General features: G+C 50.9%; 1 protein-coding gene across 3 annotated transcripts in view; it reads left to right on the top strand.

The window, feature by feature from the left end:
- Nucleotides 1–24,313, top strand: part of FAM53B (family with sequence similarity 53 member B) — a 52,313-nt gene extending 28,000 nt beyond the window's left edge. For all 3 annotated transcript variants that reach the window (XM_040071055.2, XM_040071053.2, XM_040071054.2), the window contains 2 exons: nucleotides 6,114–6,811; nucleotides 20,431–24,313. In XM_040071055.2, coding sequence (XP_039926989.1) covers nucleotides 6,114–6,811; nucleotides 20,431–20,760 — 1,028 coding nt within the window. In that variant the 3' untranslated portion in view covers nucleotides 20,761–24,313. The remainder of the gene's footprint in view (nucleotides 1–6,113; nucleotides 6,812–20,430) is intronic.

Raw genomic sequence — 24,313 nt, 5'->3', positions numbered from 1 at the left:
TGCCTTGGCCCACGATCCCAAAAAGCTGATCGTGCCAGGGGATGTGCTGTTGTGTTGTGCTCTTTGGCGTTCGTAGCGGGGAGCCAGTCGCCGGGTGAGGCCTCAAAACCCAATTAAAATTGTAGGTCAAGTTTGAGCCAAGCTCCTTGCTGTGAAAGCCAATCCTCCACAGACAAAGGGGCCGCCCCGCTCCCTCATGGACACAACTCTCATTAACGTTAATGAGAGCCGGGCACATGCACTGACAGGAGATGTCTCCCAAGCTCTCTGATAGCTCCAGCCACGGGGAGCGTGGGGAGATGGAGAGAATTTATGGGGTTTTTGTTCAGATGAAAATCACAAGCTTCAAAGTCAGGAAGGGAGAGAGACAGCCCGTTCCCTCTCTCCTGCCTTTCGAACATGAGTGAGGAGCAAAGAACCCAAATTCAGATGGTTTTGTCTTGCACTGTGGCACTGGCAGGCTCCTCAGCAGATACGCAGAGTCTCTGCCTAATTGAGAAGCAGCTTGTCTTTAGGAGCTTCTGCAGATCCTTCTGCGTTTTCGTAGCGCTGCTGTGCCGGTCCTCACGGCTGCCAAATTCTCCTCCTCCCGAGGGAACTGAATGTCACCTCCCTGACCCCAGCTTGCCCTGTGGTGATCTCTGTCATGCCCAGTCAAGAGGAGCCCGTCCTTCCCTCGTGAGAGGGCATTGCTTGGCTTGGGTTTCATCTCAGTTATCTTCCCTGAGCGTTCCTCTCGATGTCCCCAAATGCGGGCTACAACCACAGACTAATCCAGTATGAAAACTTGACTGGGTTTTTAAACTGCTTACTATTGAAATGCCAAACTTGGGGAATGTTTCAGGTCAAGTCCCTGTTGGTGGAAAGCACTGAGATGAATAAAGTGAAGTTTGGACTGGTAGCACAGACAACTGAAATGAATAAAGTGAAGTTTGGACTGGTTGCACGGACAACATGAGTCAAAGACTCACAGTCCTATCTATGTTGGAAGTTTGGAGGGAAGCTGGCTGATCTTTGGGGTGTTTCAGGCAAAAGAGGATCTTAGAAAAGGGTCTTTCTTGTGCCTTTGGGACGAGGGCAGCTTTGGGCAGGGAGGCAGCTTATTTCTGTTTTATTTCTTATTTTATTACTTTTGTTGAAGTGAGGCAGCAGAGGAGAGGGCAGCCCAGCCTCTGCCAGGGAGAGCATCACCCAAACCCTGGAGCTTTTCTTGTAAGGTGCTAAACACTGCAAGAATCTGAAAATAGATTATAGATTGTAACCAAACTCAGTATATCAAGTAAACATTATTAAAGACTTGATATATTGGATGATGCATGGTGAGGTCCAGTTCTCAGGGTGACCGAAGTAATCTTTTGGTTTTTAGATTTGTGAGAAATACTTCTGTCAGTGAAATCATAATATTACTAAAAAAGATTGGGTTTTATCTTTATAGAGCCCTTTGCCTGGAGGAAGATTAAAGGTGAAATGCCTAAAACTATAAATTCTACAACTACTGCTTTCCCTTCTCCTTGATGGGTCCTTGAAACACCCAGGAGTGTAAGAATTGTCCCGTTGATGGATAGTTTGGGGATTTTTTTTCTCTCCTTTTTTCCCCTTTCCTTCCCCAGCAGTTTCCATGGCAGGTCCCCAGTGACGACAGCAGTGACTGTGCTAGAAAAAGATAGCATATTAAAAAATTGTGGCATTAGGGTGGTGAGGGCCTGGCACAGAGCAGATGTGGCTGCCCCGTCCCTGGAAATGTTCAAGGCTGGATGGGGATTGGAGCAACCTGGCAGAGTGGAAGGTGTCACTGCTTGTGTTTTTTGCTACCCACCCAAAGACAGAAAAATTCTGATATAGGAAGTCAAAAGTAATAGAATCCCAGAATGGTTTGGATTGGAAGGAACATTAAAGATCATCTCACACCACTCCTGCCATGGCAGGGACACCTTCCTCTGTCCCAGGTTGTTCCAAACCCTGTCCAACCTGGCCTAGTCAGAGAAGCTCAGTAGGTGGGTGCTGACAGCCGTGACCTCCTGTTTTCTGTGTAAGCAAGAAGTTATCTCTGAGGGAAGCTGCAGGCAGGGTTTTATTGAGGCTGTGACAAGGTGCTTGCTCATGCAGGATCCCAGTCCCAGCCCTGACTGTAAAAGGGAGGAGGAGGAGAATGGCTTTGAGCCCATCGGGGACAGATCCCACACTCATCCTCTGGGAAGTTCTCTTCTCAGAGCAGCCATCATTTCCATTTTCCCTTGGAGGGCTCTCTCAGTTTGTCCCCTCTGAGTGCTGCAGCAGAGCAGGGTGAGGGGTGGGGCACACAGGTCAGCTTGTCTGTCCCTTGGCACTCTCACCTCACTCCTCCACCACATTTGGCAACACCATCGTTCCGAGCGTGCCAGGGCAGGGTTGCAGCCTTGGGCTCACTGTTGCACAGCTCTTTCTTGGAAGTGCCTTTTCACCATCCTTGGGTGACAGAGGAAAGCCAAGACCCCTGGAGAAAAGCCAGCTCATGCAATCATTAAGGTTGGAAAAGACCTTCAAGATCGTCAAGTCCAACCTTGAACCCCTTCGTGGGGGTGATGGCCCTTGAGTGCATCCTGAAAGCACCTGCCAGGCTTGTGTGCCTTCTCTTTCTGAACCAGGGTTTTCTGGAGTTTCGGGGGTTTTTTGGAAAGGCCATCAGTGTAGAGCATCTTGGTGCACATTCAAACACCCTGCAAAAGTGAGAAGAAAGAGAGAAAAAGCTGCCTGGGGAGTTCTGGTGAGGTGTAGTTGGGGCATTGACACCTCTCCAGAGGATGCCACTGAAGAGCTGGGCACGTTTCACTGCTGAGGTCGGGGATTTCCCTCCCATGTGCAGGCTGTTGGCACAAGGAGCCCACAGCCCACAGATGTGTTTAATCTCCAGAGTAGATTTTTGGGGCTGTTGTTTTCATTTCCCGTTGAAGCACAGCTCTGCCCATCGTATTTTCATCTTATTTGTGCACTAGGAAAGCTCCCTGGCATTGCCATCAGCTAATTACGACCAATAAATGTGTTCCACACTTAGAAATTATCTCCTGAACATAAACAGGGGGCAGTGGAAAATGCAGGCTGCCTTTTCCCCCGTGCACAGGGACTGTGAGACCAAAATTCCACTTGAACAACATGGGACAAAAAAAGGGAATTGGATGTGCACCTGTGCACAGACAAATGTTTGGGTTAGGTTCCAAAGAGAATTTATCTGCCAAAAAGGATAAGAAAAATTGATTGAAACCCCTAATTGCTTTACAAGTTGCCGTAATAAATTATGCATTAATGTAAATTATTTCATGGGAAAAGAACGTAGAGGAAACTTGAGCAGAAGGATCATGCATTATGTATAAAAAGGAACTGTAAAAATATTATAGCAGCACATTTGTGTCGCTGCAGTTAAAGTTGTGTCAGCGTTTTGGTTTTACACCCTTCTCTGTGGTTATGAGTGGTCATTAAAATTTACTCTGTGTCACCAGAGGAGCACGGCAGTCATTTAAAAAGCCCAGGGCCATCACTGAGCTGCAAAGTGCCTGATGTGTCCCGCAAAACCCGGAGCTCAGCCTTCAGAAACCTGGCTGCGATGCTCTGAGGATGGATCCTGCTCTCCATGGGGCAGTGCAAAGCTCTCCAGGGTGGAGTACAACACCCATCTCCCCAATTCTGGGATGTGACTTCAGCCCCCGAGCACCATGAGGGATCGTTTGGCACGGTGAAGGTTTTGTGGGAGAGCAGCTGGGTTTTGTTAAGGTGTCGCTGTTTGTTTTTGCAGTTTTAAGTCAAAATCCAGAAGTAAGACACTATTTCATCCAGGGACACTAACAGCCAAGAAGGACCTGTTTAAGCAGGGCAAGAACCCTCCAGGCTGCACTTACACCGTGCTCTGGTTGTTCCTTTGTTTTCCAGTAGGCAAAGGAGAGTTTTCCAGCCAGGCAGCTCACTTGCAGACCCAGGGGTTCTCGTGGTGGGTTTTATCCTGGAACAAATTGCTGCCTCAGGGTAAACCAGGCTGAAGTTTGTAAGAAAATGAACACATATTTACCTGCAGCAGAATTAGTGGCTCCAGTGCAATTATCATTATCAACGTGCGCAGGATGGGAATCTTAGTCTTTAAAACTTGAGCAGAAAATCAGCTGCTTTTCCCCAGTAAGGCTTTCCAGAGTTCTTTAATTATACCCTCGGCCCTTAGACTACTCCGTTTTCAATTTTTTTCAGGGCAACCTGCTTCCTGTTTGCACTGAAACCCCATTTTCTGTGCTGTCTGGTATTTTGGGACTGGTCAGTGATGGCTGGGCACTTGGAGGGGCCAGGTTGTGCCAGCTCACATTCTGCAAGGGCAAAAGCAAATAACCCCAAGCTGGGGCTGGGCATAGTGGTGCTTTTACCATTTTCTTCGCCAGCTTTGGAAGATTTATGGCTGTTTGTGCTGAAGCAGGGGTGAAAGAGGAAGGTGTCCCGTATCCTCCTCACCAAGGCCTTTTGTACAGTCTCCGGCCAGAGGATCGTGGCAGCTTGCCATGAAAAATCGGCTTCTATTTCTGTTTCTTTTGTCTGCTGACCTGACCCAAGAAATCTCTCCGCTGGCAGCATAGTACAGAGGAAAAATAATAAAGATCTAAACATAGATGGAGTTGTCTAGCGCAGATTTCTCACTTTTCATTGTGTTTATTAAAATGAAGAGAGCAACAGTTGAAATGCCGTGAGGTTATTGCGGGCAGAGCCAGGCTGTTTGTGGCTGGAGCTGTTATGGCAGCAGCTGGAGGCAGGGAGAAATGGAAAAATCGGCCAAGAGTGGTGCAAGGGGCCCCAAATCTGACCTCCTGACTTGAAACCTTAGTCAGAAGCGTTCTGCACCGTTGCATCTTCCCTACCAGGCTGGTACCTGCAGCTGCGGGCCGGGCACGGCTTTTAATTCATCCTTCAGTCGCCTGAGTGGAAATACCCAAAAAGCCCCCCAAAATATCGCACGGTTTAGATACAATCATGTGAAACTTGGCAGTGACAGCTCTCCAGCACGGCAGGCAACGACAAAAACAGGCACTGGTGAGAGTCTGCTGGCTGATGAGTTTTTTCCACTGCAGCAGCCGGTGGGGTTGTCCTGCCATGGTTTTCCTGTTGAGCGTTGAAGGTGTATCTGCAGAGAGCCCTGTCCTTTGCAGGGCAGCCCAGCCCTGAGGGTGCTTTGTTTTCCTCTTTTCCTGTCAGTGGGAAGAGTGTGGGAATGAGATCAGCCTCCTTAATCCTCTCTTCCGACGTGGCTATCGATGGGAAGCTGGGGAAGGGTCTGGGGCACAAGTTGGATAAAAACAGCTGAGAGAGCTGGAGGGGCTCAGCCTGGAGGAAAGAAGGCTCAGGGGGGACCTGTTCACTCTCCACAACTCCCTGACAGGAGGGTGTGGCCAGGTGGGGGTCTCCTTCCAGGTAAAAAAATAATAAAACAAGAGGAAACTGCACCAGGGGAGGTTTAGATTGGATTTTAGGGAACATTTCTTCATGGAAGGGTTTGTCCAGCCCTGGCACAGCTGCCCAGGGCAGTGGTGGAGTCCCCATCCCCGAAGGGATTTAAAAGCCGTGTGGATGTGGCCCTTGGGGACATGGGGCAGTGGTGGCCTTGGCAGTGCTGGAGGAATGGTTGGACTCGATGATCCAAGAGGGCTTTTCCAACCTCAGCGATTCTGTGATTCCACGTTTTTTAAATTCAGCTGTAAACTCAGGCAATTGTCAGTTATGGAGCCCAGAACAAACTGCACACATCTGAGACACGATTCAGCAGAGATAACCAATAGCCACGACATTTTACACCGCTGAATTCCCCCTAGCTAGTGCAACCTGGAACATTCAGAGGCATGTTTTTATCTTCTTCTAGCAGTTTTGCTCCTGCTGGGACTGTCACTTTGTCTTCTCTCTCCATCTACACCACACAACCCGCTTTGCTGGCAGTTCAGGCAACCATATTCCAAGAGTTAATTAATTTGTACTGGAAAACGTCCCATATGCTACTCTTTTTTGTTTATGGAGGTAGAAAGCGAGTCGCAGAATTAATTAACGCTAATGCCTGTGCGTTTGTGGGGGTTTTTTTTGGTTTTTTTTTTTTTTTGCCTTTCTCCTTTCCGAACCAGAAAATGACAGATGGAGAGATCTCAGCAGGAAATGTCCACTCCAGCTCGAGCAGCCGGGCGCCAGCATCTGGGACTGCCTGGCGGACAAGGCCGAGGAGGCCCCGCGCTGGCCCAGGGACGCGGCCGGCACCTGCTCCGTCACCAACCTGATCAAGGACCTGAGCCTCAGCGACGCCCACGGCCACCCCTGCGCCCCCCCCAGCAAGCGCCAGTGCCGCTCGCTGTCCTTCTCGGACGAGATGTCGGGCTGCGGGACCTCCTGGAGGCCCCTGGGCTCCAAGGTGTGGACGCCGGTGGAGAAGAGGCGCTGCTACAGTGGCGGCAGCGTCCAGCGCTACTCCAACGGCTTCGCCACCATGCAGAGGAGCTCCAGCTTCAGCCTGCCCGCCCGCTCCAACCCTCTCTGCACGGGCGGGCAGCCCAGGAAATCGGCTGCCGGAGGGCACGGGGTGGACAGGGTGGACATCCAGAGGTCCCTGTCCTGCTCGCACGACCGCTTCTCGTGCTCCGAGTACGGCGCGCCCTCGGCCAGCAGCACGCCGGCCTCCACGCCGGAGCTGGGCCGCCGCGCCGCCGGCCTCTCCCGCAGCCGCTCCCAGCCCTGCGTCCTCAACGACAAAAAAGTCGGGATCAAGCGGAGGAGGCCGGAGGAGGTCCAGGAGCAGCGGCCCTCGCTGGACCTCGCCAAGATGACCCAGGTAAGAGGCGGCGGGGCCGTCCCTGTGAGGGGCTCGGGCGTTCTCTGCTTTGCTCGAGAGCCTTCGGCGTCCTCCAGGGTGGGTCTGTGGCACGAGGAGTAATGTGGGTGTTATGGGGAAACACATCCTTGTGTCCAGGCGGAATAACCCCTTCCCTTCTAAATGGATTTCTTCAGCAAATCCGTGCATTTCTCTTCCACGCTGGTCTTTGCCCGCCAAGTCCGCCATGGCATCATTCCCTTCCGGCACGGGTTTTGAGTGGGAATGCGTTAAACCCCACATTTTTGAGCTCAGGGGAGAGGAGCCTTGGGCCTGCCGTGGTGAGATGAGGCAGCACCCCAAGGCACCCAGCCCCTGGCTCTGTCAGGTGCTGAATTCTTAGTGCTACAGGCTTTACTTACTCTTGGGCTCTGTAATTTTCCACTCTGGAGATGTTATCACGTTTCATTTTCAGTTGCAAACACAGAGAACAACCTCCCTCTTCGATCTGCTGCACAGAGCCAGATAACAGATCTGAAACACAAATCAGGGAGGATTTTGCCCCTTGCTCCTCTCCCTGCTGGACCAAGTGTCTGCATATTAGCAAGAGACAAAGCAAGAGGCTGCATTAAAGGACAACGTTTCCCTTCCACACTCAAAAGATTTCCTGCAGTTTTATGATTTGACATTTCCCACATCAATCATTTACAGTCACAAAGTCAATGACACCATCAGCCCAGCGTGGAATTGAGGTAATGGGGAGGTGTGAAAGCCCCAGGGCTCTCACTGTGGGAACAGGGGCACCCAGGCCACCTCCCATGGTGGGCTTAAAATTTCCCCCATGGTTTCAGTTCCATGTGGCCGCCTGCTGCGCTGCATCCCAGCGTCACCTGTGTTGGGAACGTTTGCTCTAAATGTTTTGTACTGGGGAAAAGCAAAGCCTGTCTGGTGCAAGGCATCCCCTTGTTGTCTGCAGGGAAACTGCTGGGAGAAAGTCCCCACATGGGTGAGATCCAACATTGTGTGTTGGATTTTGTGCATTTTCACCTTACGAGAACACGGTATCTTACGGTGTTCTGCGCTTGGCAACGCAGATGGTGTTTGAAGGAGTGTAGTGGTATTGGAAGAAGAAATCATCTTTTCCTCCTCCAGAGGGGTTTAGAGAATAAAAGGGGTGAAGGAGTCACATATTTGCGTGAGATCAGGCAAAAAACATGAGGATTGCTCTTGTCTTCTCATAAATCACAGCAACAACGTTTATTATGCCAAGCTTATTTTATTAGGTAATAAGCTTTATGGACAGTAAAAACCACGTACATGTGTTGTTATATTTTATTAGCCACGGGGCAGAACAGCACAACTGCCCCCAGATTCTCTCTGTACAAGCAGACAAGCATCGTTTCACTTCCCTGGAAGTGTTCAAGACCTGCTTGGATGGCCCTTCCAGCGCAGTGGAAGGTGTTCCTGTCCATGGCAGAGGGTGGAATCAGATAGGCTTTAGGGACCCTTTCAGTCCAGACCGTTCTGTGGTTCTCTGGTATGATGGACAGGGAAGGAGGAGACAGAGCCTGGACAGATCTTTGTTGCCCTCTGCGGATGTTCTGAGACAGCTTCTCCATTGCATCAGTCCAAGGGGGAAAGTTTGTTGGCTGGTTTGGAAAAAAGGGCTTGGCCAAGGAGATCCTGAGGGTCAGCAGGAGCTTCCCTTCCCCTCCAGTGGATGCTGAGCCCAGGCACATGTTTTTAATTTGGATGGCCGTGGCTTTGACATGGGTGGGTGATCCAAGGATGACAAAAAAATCTGATCACTTGGATGTCCAAAAGCAGCTCAGTCCATGTTCCTGGAAAACCCTCAGCTTGAGGAATAGTTGTGTTTTCTCTGGCTGCTGTCCTCCACATCAAAACATCTTCCAGAGTGGGAAAGCAACGCCTGAATGTCAGCGTCAATCGGTGTTGGGGGGGTTCATCCTCTGGGAGAAGCGATACCACAAGGAAAGGGTCGGAAGCTCCACACTGTGTGGCACAAGCTCTGTAGGAATGGGGAAGGGGTTGCCTGGTCTCTCTTAGTGTCACTGGACACCCCCTGTCCCAGCCCCTCCTGTCCCTCTGGCCCAGGCTGGGTGGCCGGAGCCGCTGCCGAGCGCCCGGCGGTTGCTACAACCAACAGCCAACAACAGCATCACTAAGGAACTCCCCAGTGGGATCCAGGCCAAGCAGGTCCCATGGATATTTTCAGTTTCCGGGGCAGCAAACCCAGGCAGGCTCAGGTGCCCATGGCAGCTGGTGAATCCCCAAAGCAGGGATGTGCTGCTGGGTGCGGGGCGGCAGGGCTGCAGCGGAGTGGGAAGAGAGAAAAACCCTGCAAGGGCCAGGGTTTCAGAGCTGAGGGGTTGTGGAGAGCAGTGCTGGCAGGCAGCTCTCGGCGTGGGAGGACTGGCACAGAGGGATGAGCAGGATGAGGCAAGCCATGGGGAACATTCTTGCCTTTGGTGGGGCACGGTCAAAGCCCTCCCTGGGATGGGAATGCCAGGAAAACCAAATAAATCCTCCTGGGGAATAAATGTGCTTGAGAAAACCCTGCACATTTGGACATCCCCCAGGCTGCTCTTAATGCTTCCAGCCCAGGAGACTGCAAAGTTGGGTGATTTCAGAGGAAGAGCTGAAATAATGACAAGTGTCTGTGTGGCTGCATGTGTGCTCAAATCTGGGTTTATACAGGGTAGAAACACCTCGTGTGCAGTGGGCAAAGCAAAGGGCAGCCAAAGTGTCCAGACTGGACCTTCCAGTTATCCACAAAGGATTCACTTTTCAGATGGGGAAACTGAGACATGGGGCGTTCCCTGAGTCCCTGGGTGCTAATGTTAAAGTGGGAACTGAGCTTTGAGGTGCTGGGTGCTGGATCAGCACCAGGCTCTAGCAGCAGATCGGTTAATTTTTCACTTGTGCTGGTAACCACATGTGTTTGCAGGCCTGAAACCTGGTACCATAATCAAAATAAAAATAATCTGACCTGAAAGAAATGTTTTCTTCACACCGGGAGGGATATTTAGGCCAGGCAGGAGGGGAGGGAGCTGCTCCTGGAAGCAATTACATGGCTACATAACTGGGCTAATTAAGAGAGAAATCTAAACGTTGGAGTTGGGCTGGAAGTGAAAATACTTAGGAAAATATTGCCTTTCATTCCTCAAAATCCTGGTTGTGTCTCTTCTGTCTGCAATTCCCATAGCCCAGAGAGGAAGGTGAGCCCATATCCCTCCCTTTATTATTTTCTCATGTGGCACCAAACCAGACAGGCTTCGACATTGGGCAGAAACCAAACCGTGCACATGGTTGTCATTGAAATAGCGACGATTTTTAAAAGCCACAGGCACCATGACAATCCTCCTGCTCCTTTTAAGTGCACATGAACTCTTTGCGTTGTGCCTCTTTGCCTTCAAACTGGGAGTGATTCAGGGGGGTCTCAGTCAGGTGAGAGGAGGTGTTGTTTTATTATTATTGTTTATAATAGTTATAATTATTGTTATATCATTATATTATCATTTATATCATTTATTATTATCCTGACTCTGGAGGCAAGGGAGGTGAGAAGAAGCTGGTTTCTATTCTTCACCCCATTCAAGGAGAGTTTGGGTACCTGGCTTGGCATCTCTGACCTCCTTAACACGAGGATGCAGACCATCCTCTCATTTCAGTGGAGGGTTTGAGCTTGTTTTCCAGCCTCAGCTTTTTTATTTATTCCTTCTTTCCGTGGGAAGCACAAGCCCAAGGAGGACACATCCCGCCTCCCTGATCCCAGCAGCTGTTGTGCCAGAGTGTTAATGAATCTCCTCACAGCTTTCCTTCCCAGGCACAGGGCTCTTGGCCTCACAGCCCCAGGCACTGGCTCTGTACATGATCAGAAATGGTTGGGATCAGATTTTTCCATGAACTGGGAGGTTTTCCAAAGAGCTGGTTTTTCTTTTCCTGATGCGGGTGCATCTGAAATAAATGGGAGATGAGAAGTGTGGCAAATGTGACAAGAGGTGGCCTAGACCCCACGAGTCCTTCCAGCTGGGCAGATTTTGGCAGGAATGAGTGGTTTTACCCTTTGCAAGTCACTCGGAGAAGCATCCGTGTGAATTAGGCGAGAAGATGGATTTTCCAAAATAAAATCACGCTCTGCCAGGGGTGCCGTGTGGTGGAGAGACACCCGCCGGGTTTTCCTCCCCCGTGGTGGGGTGGATTCTTCTCCAGAGGACCCTGACATGTCCCACCTCCACATCTGCTGCTTTCTGACATCCTGGTGTGAACATTTCCTTGGATCTCGGGCGGGATGTGCCGAAACCTCTGGTGGCAGCACAAACATTGGGTTTGGTGGCTGGGCTGAGTCACCGGTGGGAAGCCGAGCCGTAGGCCAGCCCTGACGTTGGTGTGTGCAGATTGCCTTCCTTCACCAGGCTCTGGGCAGCTGCAGGGGACACATGACACGTCCCTCTCACCAATGACTGCCACCCTCGGTGGGAATTTGCAGTAGTCCCCAGCTGTGGCCACGCAAGGCCTCGCTATCTCTTCCCCATTCTGCTTCCTGCCGCCTGAAATTTTGATGTGGCGGTCACTGAGAGATTTCAGTTTGTGTTAGGACGGTTCCAAACACGGCTATCCTTTTGACAGATGCGGTTTTTAAATGGATAATTTATTTTTATATATGTGTGCATGCATATATATATATATATATATATATATATATATATATATATATATATATATATAAAAGAATATGTGTAAATGTTTAAGGCTGGGTTAGATACAGCTTGGAGCAGCCTGGTATAGTGGGAAGTGTCCCTGCCCAAGTCAGAGGTTGGATAGTGATGGACTTTGAAGTTCCTTCCAACTCCAACCATTCTATTTTTCTAATTTTTAATGTATATATGCATTAGTTCAACCCAGCCGTGTTCCCTGCAGCGCAAACCCCAAACAGGAGCAGCCCTGGAGGGTGGTGCTGTAGAGTTTGAAGATACAACTTTCCATGAAAAGGAAGGCACAAATATCTCAGTGGCATGTAAGGCATGTTGCATTGCTGACAGGAATTGTCAGATGTGATGAGATACTGGTTTCTCCCAGCTGTAGGATCTGTGTACTGGTAGCAACTCAAGGCTTGGAAGCGGCTCTTGTGCCCTATTTCTGATGGCTCCTCAAGGTTTTAGTCCCTCTGTGAGCCTTCAGAGAAGCTGCAGTTTGAAGACCTGCATTTCTCCTTAACAAATACTGTACTCCTGGTCTTTTCCTCCCAAGTTTCCTCTAATACCCATTTAATTTTCTGCAAAGGTTGTACCCGTGAACACTGAGGGCTCCCAGGTACCTGTCAAAGCATTTCTCCTTTGTGGAGCTCTGTATTATGTAATGCCTTATGCAATATGTAATATGAGACAGGGAGTAACTACTCTAGGATAAATAAAGCAATTAAAATACAATATTCCTCTGCATCTCCATGGCTTATGGAGAGCCTCCTGCGGTTATGTGTCCATAAGCAGCTTTTTCCCTGTCAGGGATGGGTGGAAGAGAGGGTGCTGGCAGCAGTGGGCAGCAGCTGAGGAGGTGGTGAGGGTGAAGCCCTGGGTGTGCCTGATGAGGGTGAGTTATAGAGAGGACTTTGTGCCTGTTGTGGGAAGGGTCTGGGCACAAGGGGACCATTGACGTTGTTCCCTGGCTGCCTGGACAGACAGAGCCTTTCACAGGGTGACTTCACTGCCCTCCGAGGAGCACGTGCCCTCAGAGGATGGAGTCATCTGCAGCAGGAATCACAGGAGCATCCCCCTGAAATGAGGATGTGTGGTTCTTGTGGTTTTCAGGGTTAAAATCAGCTCCAGCCTGGGCTGGAGATCCAGAGGGTCTCCAGACACAGTGCAGTACGTAATGCTCACCATGGTTGGGAGCCTGGCCGGCCCCTCTGCCTTGTTTTCCCTTCCAAACTTAGGAATGATGGCAGTTTCCATGCACAAAGGAGTTTGTACACTCCCAGAGCTGAAGTGAGCAGCCCACCAGTTTGAAATGTTTCAGGCTGGTCTTGGCACTGAGTGGGAAGAAGTTTCCAACTGCAGGGTTGGGAGAAGTGACCTTTCCTCTCTGAGCGCCCAAGTTCTTCCTTGAGGGCTGAAAATCTCTAATTTTCATGTAAGAAGACCTTCTGTTTAGATTTTGGCACCTTTCAGGCTTGCTGGAGAGGGCAGGAGAGGTGGCAGTGATCTTGGTTGGCGTCAGCACCCACTTGAGCCGGTGACAAATATTTCCAAATGTAGTGATAGGCAAAAAACCGGAGGTTTTAAATGCCATGCGTATCCCGGGAAATAGTTTGCTATTGATGTAACTTCTGAGAGAGATTCCAGCTTCCAAGACCCAGTGTTTTTTAAATAAACAGGAATGAGAGTCTGCAAAGGTCAGTTTGTAGCTTGGTGGGAAAAAGCCTTTGGTTAAGGATCAAAAGAAACTGGCTGGTTTGAAGGTGGGAGGGACATCTTCCACTGTCCCAGGCTGCTCCAAGCCAAACCCGGCATTGGGCACTTCCAGGGGTCCAGGGGCAGCCACAGCTTCTCTGGGCGCCCTGTGCCAGGACCTGCCCACCCTCCCAGGGAACAATTCCTGCCAAAATCCCATCTAACTCTGCCCTATGGGAGTATGAAGGCATTCCCTCTTACCCTGTCACTCCCTTGTCTAAAGTCCCTCTCCAGCTCTAGTGCAGCACCTTCAGGCACAGGAAGGGGCTCCAAGGTCTCTCCCAGTTCCATCCCATTCCATCCCCTGCTCCTGGCTGTGTCTCCTGCTCTTGTCTCCACCCTCCATCCCTGCTCCCAGCTCCATCCCACCACGAGGCCCAGGGATGCAGGGCTGAGTGTTGCACCCGTTGTTCACCCTCACATGGGAGGACAGGGCTGGGAACACAAACAAAGCTTGGCAGTGTCTGTCCCAAACATGGACAAAATCCAATTGTATCCCGAGGATGCACATCTGATCCACCACGTGCTGGTTAACCCTCCCGACCCCAGGCTTGTGTGTTGTGTGACTCCAAAAAACAGCTTTAAAAAGCACAGAGAATCGCCCTTGAATGGGGTCAGCATGCTCAAAAGTGGCACTTTGGCTCAAAAAAACCCAAAAGGATTTTTTGTGATGGTTTACAGAAAACCCCCACCACTCCAGGAGCTACTGGGTTAGATAGGAGCTACTGGGAGTTACTTGGAACCACTTGCCTTGCAAAAATCTCCCAAAGCATTTCAGGAAGGCAAAGCATTTCAGGAAAGGGTGCTAAATAAATAAGTAAGTAAGTAAGTAAGTAAGTAAGTAAGTAAATAAATAAATAAATAAATAAATAAATAAGGGACCTTCATTTTTCCTTTCCAGAGAAAGATGCTCAGGGTTAGCCCGAGGTCGAGGCTGTGACAGAAAAGTGAGCTGTATTCCAAGTTTGCACTGGATTTGCAGCAGGTCTTGGTAGGTGGAGGCAGTGGGTGCAGGTGCCACACACCCTGGATTCTTGGTCACCCACAATGTGATTTTATCCCTTTGCTTGCTGGCATTCTCCTTTCAGTGCTGCTGAAAATGTGACGTGAAGTTTGGTTCTAATTTTTATAAGGTACTGCCTTATCATTTAGGCCTTGAAGTGAGAACCACAGTGGCATAACAGAAATGTTACTTCTAGGCTGGAAATTATGAAGTATGAAAATGGAATAGGGCTGAGGAGAAAAAAAGAATAATTCCGTATTAATAATGCTTCATCCTAACCTGGGATGAGTCAGATCACTGAATTTCCCCAAAGATGAGCTGCTCCAAATCCTGGAGTTTTACCATCTCCGGGGACGGGTCAGGTTCAGGTTCACCCTTTTCCACTGAAATCCATGGCATTGCAAAACCATCACTGGGAGAGCAGCCCTGCCACTGCCACTGTCCCCACTGGGCTCCTGGCAGTGCTGAGTGTGCTGGCATGAGGGGCCTGCAGTGCTCCAGGGATCTGGATCCCAAGAGGATGCAGAGGGGAAGGCAGAGGTGAAAGGCTGGGAAGGGTGACCTGTAAATAAATAAATACACAGTGATCACTAATGACCTGTCTGAGTAAATGGATTTCTCCAGCTCATAGCCAAGGGTCGGGTGTCTGGTAGGGAAAACATTTGTTCTTGGCAGGAAATGAGGGTTTCCTCCAGTTATTGTTATAATGGGAATGGGTTGGGAGGCTGTGCTGGGACTGAGTCCCCACGTGCGGGATGCTGTGCTCGGGTGGAGCCCCGGAGTGCTGTTCACTGCTCTCTGATTCCCTGCATTGCTGTGCCTGCTGTATCTCTCCATGATTTCTGGGATTCATCTCTCCAGCATCTCCCTGGGGCTCTGTAGCACCACTGTTGGGTCATGCAACAGCTTTTTCTTTTGCACTTACGAAGCCGCCCTGAACTTCCTCGCTGTCACTGAGGCAGCTACATTCTCCAAAGACAAGAGCAGAACTGTGAGTAAACCCAAATTATCTCCACAGGCAGCATCAGTACTAATGACTTAAAACCTCCTTCTTGCTTTTTTTGGTTTTGTTTGTTTAATGCTGTGGTGTGAAGTGACTTGGGAGGATGATAGATGTTTCTGAGCCTGCTCGTGAAAGCTGGTTTTCACACCAAACAGAATAAAAGCAAAATTGTCTGCTGAAACTTTGAATGCACCACATAAGCACTGGTGCCTGTTGCAAAATGAGGACTGGGGGCTGAGGAAAGGTTGTTCTTTAGTGAGTGAGAAGGGAAAATCTGGGAAGGCAGACCCTGAAAACCAGGGCAGGAATGCGGTACCCCAGGAGCAGGGCAGGGAGCCATCCCCAGTTCTGGGATGCTGCTGCAGGCACGTTCTCTAGCACCTCGGCCTGGTGAGGCTGTGGGGCTGCCTGTGAACTACTCAGCGCCTCCACAGATAAAATTTTTAAAGAAAATAGAGTAGCAGATGAGTTTGAGCTCCCTGACACGGGAACACTGCATTTAAGCCAGCTCTGCTCTGCACCAGGCACACGGGCTCCTTTTGCTTTTCACACCCCACATCACTGCCTCCTGTGTTTTCCTTCCTCAGGTATTCCAGCATTTCCTTCCCAACACTTCATCAGTCAGAGGCTCCTTCTGTGGGAGGACAGGGTCGGTGCAAGCCCCCTGCCCTTCCCCCAGAGCCCATGTCGGTATTGGGAGCCACGTGTGGCAGTGGTCACCAGTGCTCCTTGGGGCAAGGCGGGTGAGTCTCCCTCTTTTTGGGGAGGCCAAACTGCAGCAAGGGAGGTGCTGGTGAGACTGGGGCATCACTGTGCCTGGAACGTGCCAGTGCCAGTGCTGCAGCCTGGACCTGCTGGCAAAGCTGCTGAGATGCTCCTGTGTTATAAAGAGAAGAATTGGTTATTGGAGGTTCAGGATTAAGCCATGCTTGCTGCAGCTCCCTTCCATTTCCACTCACCAGGAAACCAGCCTGGGGATGGAGCTGGAGAAGATTGTGGGTGCCTTGGAGGCAGGGCGAAGCTTTGAACCCCAGTAGGGTGTGTGTGTGTGCACGGCCCAAATCACAGCAGCTGCCATAATGAAGTTCTGCAGAGCTTAAAAACCAAATCAAACCCATTTTCCAGTCTCATTTTCCAGTCTCAAGCACCTGTCCCTCCTCCTCAGCAGCACGGATGAGCGCTTTCCCTGGCACAAACGCCGGGCGGGATTTACCGCGCTGCGAACAACCAAAGCGTTTCTATAAAACGATACAAAGATAACAACTCGGGCTGAAGGTGTTTTACAGGAGATGTTTGCCTTGGAGAGGGGTTTGAACCCGAGCCAGGCAGAGAATCCCCCAATGGAGGTGACTTTGTTGGCTCGGGGGAGCTGGCAGAGGTTCATCATTCCCGCGTGGAGCTCGCTGCCCGCTTCCCCCTTCCCTTCTGGCACCGGGTTATTTTCATCTTTCTGAAGCAACTGTAGCCCAGTGTGCTAACAGGAGGTGATGACAGCTTGGGAGGTAGGGCCGGTGCTGCTGACAGCTTGTAGCGTTACACCTTTCCCGGGAAAATTGCGGCAATCACCTGGCAGGGCGGAAAAAAAATAAAAAATAAAAGAAAGTGTTTGAGCGAAAGCCGTGATCAGCGCAGGGATCATCGCAACCCTGCTAATATTTGTTCTGCTGGAGCCACCGTGTTTGCAGGGACGTGTTTCGGGGAAGAGCTCACGGCTGGTGTTTTACCACGGGAAGAGTCAGACGGAGGAATGCTGCTGAGGGATTTCTCCAGCTCGGTGTCGGGGCTCTGATGGGAACACGTGCCCAAGGGGAGGGAGGGAAAACCTGAGGAAAAGGATGGACGAGAGGGGTGGGTCGGTTCCTGCAGCCTTCCCTGGTTCTAGCCATGGTCCCTGCACAGTGTGGAGCATCATGAAAGCCTGTGGAGAAGAGAAGCAGCCTGAGCTTGGTCACCAGCGTGCAAGAAGGGCTTTGTTCTGAAACAACCCTGCAGCTTAATCCAAGTGACCAAGAATTTCTTATTTGTGCATTTTTAGATGATTTTTCAAGTGCTTCCATTAGCTAAGCCTCATTTTCTCTTTGAAGGCTCGCCCAGAGAGCTGGATTAAGGCAGCTGGGGGAAGAAAAACCAGCACCTCAAATGGTCAAAAATGTGTCCTGGTGGTCTGTAAGGGTGGTTTGGGTGTAAGATATGTTACAGACACCCACTGGGTGAAGTCAGGATGGCCAGAAACATCTCCCAAAAGCCGTCTGTGTTGGATTCCCACAGTTTCCCTGGGACCAACAGGATTTGAGGTGCCTGATGCCCCTTTTTGTCTCGTCCTCGGAGGGGCCCAGGGCTGCCTGGCCATGGGGAACAAGCACCACATTGTGCCACCCAACCTGCTCTTTTCTGACATCAACACGGGACCTGACTGCCCGGTTTTGCCAGCTCAGCACCTCAGCACGTGCTGAATTCACCCAATAAATAAAAAACGGGCAAAGAACTCTGGAAGGGCTGCAGGCAGACGCTGCATTGATGGTGGTGGCTGATCTGCCACTGCTCTACAGCCAGTCCATGGAATGCTGGCTTGGTGATCCCGTCCTGGCGGGACCCTCCTGACCCCAGCCTCTGGCAAGGTGAACTGTGGGGTTTTATGGCAGCCTGTGCCTGTGGAAACTTGCTTTCTGAGCCGTCCAACCTGCCTCAGAGGGAGAGCCTCTGCCCAGCACCCTCCGCACGTGGCCTTCCTCCACCAGCAGCTGCTGCAGCCCTGGCAGCACCGGGACCATCAGAAGGGGTTTTCCACCCTCTTGCAATTCCCTGGAATGGCTCAAGGGTTGCAGTGTGTGTGGGTTTGAGCGGGGAAAATGAGGCTGTTGGCTTGGTTGTCTTGCCAAAGTCCCATAAAATGCAAAATTTCCCTGAAAGTCAAGTTAACTTTGTGGCTGTTCCCCAAGACATGTCCGAGCTTGGAAATGCTTTTCTTTTGGAGGGGAAGAATGTGCAGTGGACCTGTTGAGTTACTCTCCTGTCTGCATCCTCCTTCATTCACCCCCACAGGAGTCCCTCGTCTCCTCTGAAGCACTGGAGAGCATCTCCCATCCTCTCAGGATGCTCTATCCCACCTGTGGCAGCCCAGCATGTCCACACCTGGGTCCCAAACCCTGGGAAGCGCCTGATCCAAGAGATGAGCTCCATTAAGAGGGAGAAAAAAAAATTACATTCCCAAAAGTGCCAGAGTTTTGTTTGTAGAAGGGATTTGCACTTCTGAGAGGGCTGTTGACTTTCGGGAGACCGAGGCTTTTCAAGTGCCTCAATCACTGTTGGAAATATGCTTGCAAATTTTGTGAAGTGCTTAGAAAATATTCCTGCTATGTCCTCGGGCCTTCTCCAGTGGTAATTACGAGTTGTCCATTAACCACAGTGTGCAGCTCTCTGCTTGAAGCTGTAGAATGCTCAGCACCCAGATGACAGAGGCACGGCTGGGATTTAAAAAAAGTATGACCAGGATGACGTGAGGGCTGGGTGCAGTTGCATAATTAAAGAACAAATGCGCTTTTTTTTTTCACAGGGCTTGGGGCTTGTGGGTTTTTGAAGGTTTCAGAGACTGAAGGCCATGAGAAATGCAGCTGTCCCCAGCTTGGGCAGTGGCCAACTCCTCCTGGGGCAGCAGGGACTTCCCTGTTTAGATAGAGCAGCCTCTGCAATGACTCTTTTTACCGTGTGCATGGGGTAGTGCAGCTCCCAGAACCTCTGAGCAATGGTCCATGGGTCCGGCTCAGCACAAAGCCCTTTGATTTGTTAAGAGCTGATTGGGGTGTGATACAGAGCCCCTGCATCTCCCTTAGGGGCTGTGTAAATGGGTGATATTGCTTCATTTACAGCCTGGGGTAAGTTATTTTGGTGGAGTTGCTCCCAGCTTACCTGGATTTGAATGAAGAAACCCTCAAGCAAACGTGCCTAATTCCCTGGGAATGCCTGTGGGGATGTTCTGGAGCAAGGTTGTGTCTCAGGCTGTGTGTTTGGTCCTGAACCGGGCCAGCCAGAGCAGATACAGGCAGCAGCCCTGTCACTGTGTCAACAATGCTCTGGTGGGCACTCAAGTTCCTCTGGCTCCCTCAGCTGCTCCTGGTGCTCCAGATCCTTCTCCAGCTCCATCCCTTTCTCTGGACACTCTCCAGCCCCTCTTTCTTGTCATGAGGGACCCAAAAACTGACCAGTAGCAGGTGAACATCTCTAGCTAGTGAGGGGCTGCCTTCCTCCCAGGTGTTTATTGAATTCCCATTCAGGCCAATCCCATGGGATGTGTCCAGGTCAAATGCCTGAGAAGTGAATGCTCCATCACACGCTGGCTTGATGAGAGGCTCCACAGGCTGCTGAGATCCTCTCAGTCTCCTCCTGCTCAGAGCACACACTCTGCCACTGGGATAGCCTCGTTGTTTCCACTGGCACTCAGTAATGAGGGTTTAATTTGCTCTTTTACAAACCAGCCTGTGCTGAAGGCATTCCCTGGCAGGTGAGCACGCTCCTGGCCAGACTGCACCCCAGGGAGGTTCTGCACGCTCTGCTCCAGAGGGTTTGGAATGCCTTCGAGCTCCTTGTCATTCTCAGAGTTTGAAACTGTTCAGAAGATGTGACAGTACATAAACTAAATCAGGTTTCTGGCTAAGGTAAGCAGGCATGGAGACTCAGGGAACAGACAAGTGTGCTCACCTGGTCTTTAGTGAGGGGAACAGCCATGAGCCACCACAGAGGAGGGTTTAGCAGGACACAAGCTCCAGCTGCTTAAAGAAAGGGCTGAAGTTTCTCTTGGCTAATAAAGGGAATTGTTGGAAATGTTCATTCATTTTTGGTGAGCCCCGCTCTGCCTTACGTGTGGAACTGGGTGGAGATGGTGATGGGACCGATCCAGAGCAGGCTGGGGGTGGTTTTGGTGCCTTTGTGCAAGGGCAGGGGCATCACAGGACCTGCCATGGATGGGGATGTGGGGGGTTTGCAGCACCTGTCCATCTCCTGGGGACCCGCTGAGTGTTCCTGCTGCTCTGCTTGTCTTCTGTTGGGCTGTGGCATCTCAGGTTTGGGGATCGGGAAGACTCCTGACTCACCTGGTGTAACTTCTATCCCAGCTTCAGCATTCCCCTTGGCCTCTACCTCAGCTGCCTCTCTCCCCTTGCCTTTGCAGAACCGCCAGACTTTCAACAGCCTCACCTGCCTCAGCAGCACGGCCGAGGACGGCTCCCAGCGGCTCCCCGGGGCCGGAGAGCAGCCATGGACCGCGGCCCCGGAGGTGATGCCGGGCAGGACCCCCGCCTGCACCCCGGTCCCGGAGCCACCACGCGCCAGGCCCGGGGACGACCGCCGGGCCAGCAGGGATGACCTGTCCTGCGAGGATGAGGAGGAGAGCGCCGCGAAGGAGGAGGACGGGGCGGCCTGGCGGAGCGCAGGGACGGGCACCGAGAGCCTCTTCCAGCTGGACGGCGAGATAGACATCGAGCAGATAGAGAACAACTGAGGAGGGAGCGGCTCTTCTGGCCCTTGGGGTCTGGGGGCTGCCAGCAGAGCCCTGGAGGGCTCCTCGTCTCCAGCGAGTTTGTGGGGTTGTGTCACTGCTCCCCTCCTGCCAGCTGGAGGGGGCGAAGCAGCTTTGCCAAAATTTCATCAGGTATTTAGAGGAATTCGTGTGCATGCGTGTGTAAATCTTGAAATTCTTTGTAACTACTGTAGCCAGAGATCAGCCAGTCGGAGGAAAGCGCCTGTCCCACGGGGAAACCAGGCACGGGGATCGCCAAAACCTCGGAATCCACGAGTAAATGGCTTTTGCCAGGATAGGGGTGGAGCTGATGAAGCTGGCCGTGCTCCCACAGGTCCCACCTGTGCTAGTTCGGAGAGGGGTGCACAAGGAGAAACCGCCACCCCTGGGGCTAGAGAAAGGGAGGGAAAAGCAGAATATTGAGATTTGCAAACCGAGCACTGGCTGGTGCCTGCCGGGGTGGCCGCGGTTCCTTTTCTGCGGCCGCATCCCACGCGGCCCCAGCACCCCCCTCGCTCCCCGTGTCCCTGGCAGTGCCGTGAGAAGGAAATCACAAGTGAAGTGTTTTGCTAAAATTTAATAATGGCAAGAGCTGGATTTTTTACTCCTTTATTTTTAGTTTTCCTTTTCCTGACGAGGAATTAAACAGATCCCTGGCCCACGCGGGGCAGCATCCGCAGCAGCGCTTGCTGGGTGCTGCATGGGGATGCTCAAAAGCCTTCCTTCCCTATTTTTTTTCTTCCCAGCCCCCTCTCTCAACTCTTTTGGGAAAAACAAAACCCTACTCAGGCTCGGTGCCACCCTCATTTGGGTTCCCAACACCCTGTTTTGAGCAGGGCTGGGATGTTTACCCATTTACCAGCAGCTGTGCCCACTTTGCTACCCAGGGCACGGCTGCCACCCTTTTATTTTTGGCTTTACTGTGAAGGGCTGCCTGCCCGAGGCACGTCGTGGAGGGGTTACTTGATAAAGTCAGCTGGCAAAAGGCTGAGAATCCAGGTAGCAGCACTGAAAGCTTTTCCTCTTCCTGTGCCTTTTTTAAGCACAGATAAAGTGGTGACCATTATGTTTGTATGATATGAATTCTCTTTGCTAAAAATAAGCTGTCCACTTGCTAACAGGTTTAGAAGGACACTTTTTTTTTCCCCCCTCCCTCTGGGTTGTTTTGGTTTGTTTTTTTTGGTTGGTTTTTTTTTTTATTATTATTATTTGTTTGTTTGTCTAAACCTCTAGGAAAGCTGTACAAATGGCTTCCAGCATCTTCTGGATTCCTTCTGCTGGTTCCTTCAAGCTCGGGGGTCACTTCCCGAGCTTTGCAAGTGCGAGAAAGGACAAAAAACATTGATACCAAGAGCAGTTGAAGACAGGACATTTTTAACAGGGTTCAGCACCCCTGCTGGCAATGCCTTGAGGGTCCATAACTCAGAAAGGCTGAGAGCTGCTGGTACAGGTTTCATTCATCATTTCTGGTTATGTTAGTGCACTTTTTTCCACAGTGGTTTGGGATGCGTGTGGCATCTCCCACCACAGTGGAACCCATCGGTTGTTAGCCCTGAGGTTTTGCTGGTGGCTGTGGCCACGTCCACTCCCTCCAGGCAAGCAGTAAAGCCCCAGATATTTGGGGAGGGGGTGACAGGGGTATCTTTTCACTTTGGGGAACCCTCCAGCTCTTTTAAGGTGTCGCTTGTTGCATCACTTAGAAGAAAATATACCCTGGGTTAATTTTTATCCCTCCTGTTGCGGCGGGTCCAGCCATGCCAGTGTTCTCCCTGGCTGCCGCCCCTCTGTCCGTGCCCCTGCAGTGGCACCCTCACAGCACAGCTCTTGGCTTTGAGTCTTCCTGATGCTCCATCCATCCATCCATCCATCCATCCATCCATCCATCCATCCATCCCTCCCCACCGCTGACACGTGCTGGTGTCGGGGCTCACAGCCCCCTCTGGCCACGGGCAGCTCCTCAGCTGAGCAACAAAGGGCAAATTCACCCCAATCCACGCCCGGCCGCCGCCGCGGAGCTCCGGCTGGGCTCTCACGTGGGCACCCCCAGGGCTGGAATTCCTAAGGGCTTCTGTTTTCTTTCCAAGGGCTGCTCCTGGTGCCATGCTAACCTCCCCAGAGTGGGAAGGTGGCCAATGGACCATGGCCCAGCTGTCCTGGACCTGGTGGCCACCGGGCCACGGCCCAGCTGTCCTGGACGTTGCCGTAGCATTCAGTTTACATTCAGCACAACCTGTTTGCCTTACTAAAAACGCTTCTCCAATGAGTCATGGCCTTATACTGGGCACGTTGGTGTAGGCACAGACTACAGTTAGCGACAGTTTTGAGGCCACGGTGGTGTTCTGTTGGGTATTTCTTGTTGGGTTTGTATGATTTCACGTACTTATTCTCAGTTTAAGAAAGCCTTACTTTTAAAGTCTCTCTCTCTCTCTCTCTCTCTCTCTGTAGAGGTAAACCATTTGTGGATTTATATATATATAAATATATATATAAATAAAGTAATTAAAAATATTAAATATAATATAGTATGTGCCTCAGATTCAGGGGACATCCTGTTGATTGTAAAGTCAGAAGTGGCGTTGCTCCCCTGGTGTCAGGAGATCCATCCCCTACGCAGTGGGAGAGCAGGGCATCCATCCCCTGGGGGTCTTGCTCTGGGTTTGTAAAGGACTTCACCTATTACACAGATGCTTTGGGAACCCCTCAAATCCCCAGCAAACTCCTGCCAGCTGCCAGAATGTGAAACTAAAGTAATATGCAGACAAGGGATGCTATTCCTTGCTAGGTAGCTAAAATAGGCTCACTGTGGTGAAGGGACTCAGTGGCTTGTCCAAGGTGTGACCCAGTCTGGGCAGCAGCTGTTTTGGAACAACACCAAAGCTGTGGCAGCAGCAATAAAGGTTCTTCATCCTGAAAAAAATAGGATTTTAACACAGAAAGTCTTAGCAGGCACACGGGAGTTTGCTGTGTGTCTTGCAGGTGTAGCTCTTTGAGCCTGTCCTATGAAAGAGTACATTAAGAAAAAAGAAACCGACGAAAAGAAGCGTTTGTAAAATAGACTGTAATTTTTCCACGTGCTAGCGTAGCCTGTTTGGCCAATAAAGTTGTGTTTCAAGTGCATTGTTTAGAGCTCCTGGCTGCCCAGGCGGACAGACTGACGTAGGATGTTCTAGGATTGTAGCAGTGCTTTGCGGCGTGTGTGGGTTCGGTGTTCAAGAAAGAAAAAGAAGAGGATGGCCAAATTAAAAAAAAAAAACAAAAAAACAAAAAACCCCACAAAACCGAAACAAAACAAAAAAATAATGGGAAGAAGAATACAAACAAAGCCTTCTGAAGCTATGACCTGTAGTAGCCAAGTCTCGCTGGCAATTGCACAAGCGCCGCGGGCCGTGCGTGTCCCGGGAGGGGCTGCCCGAGGTGTCCCCTCCGCGAGGAGGCTGCTCCCGCCCCTTCCATGACTTGATTGCACTAGAGCAGCTCAATCTCAGGAAATTGCTTGTTACTTTTACTGTGTAAATAAAGCTTCCTGGTTCAATAA

This window comes from Hirundo rustica, chromosome 8 (genome assembly GCF_015227805.2).
Source record: "Hirundo rustica isolate bHirRus1 chromosome 8, bHirRus1.pri.v3, whole genome shotgun sequence".
Lineage (NCBI taxonomy): Eukaryota > Metazoa > Chordata > Aves > Passeriformes > Hirundinidae > Hirundo > Hirundo rustica.
The sequence above is the reverse complement of the archived record's forward strand: the minus strand, read 5'-3'. Positions and strand labels throughout refer to the sequence as shown.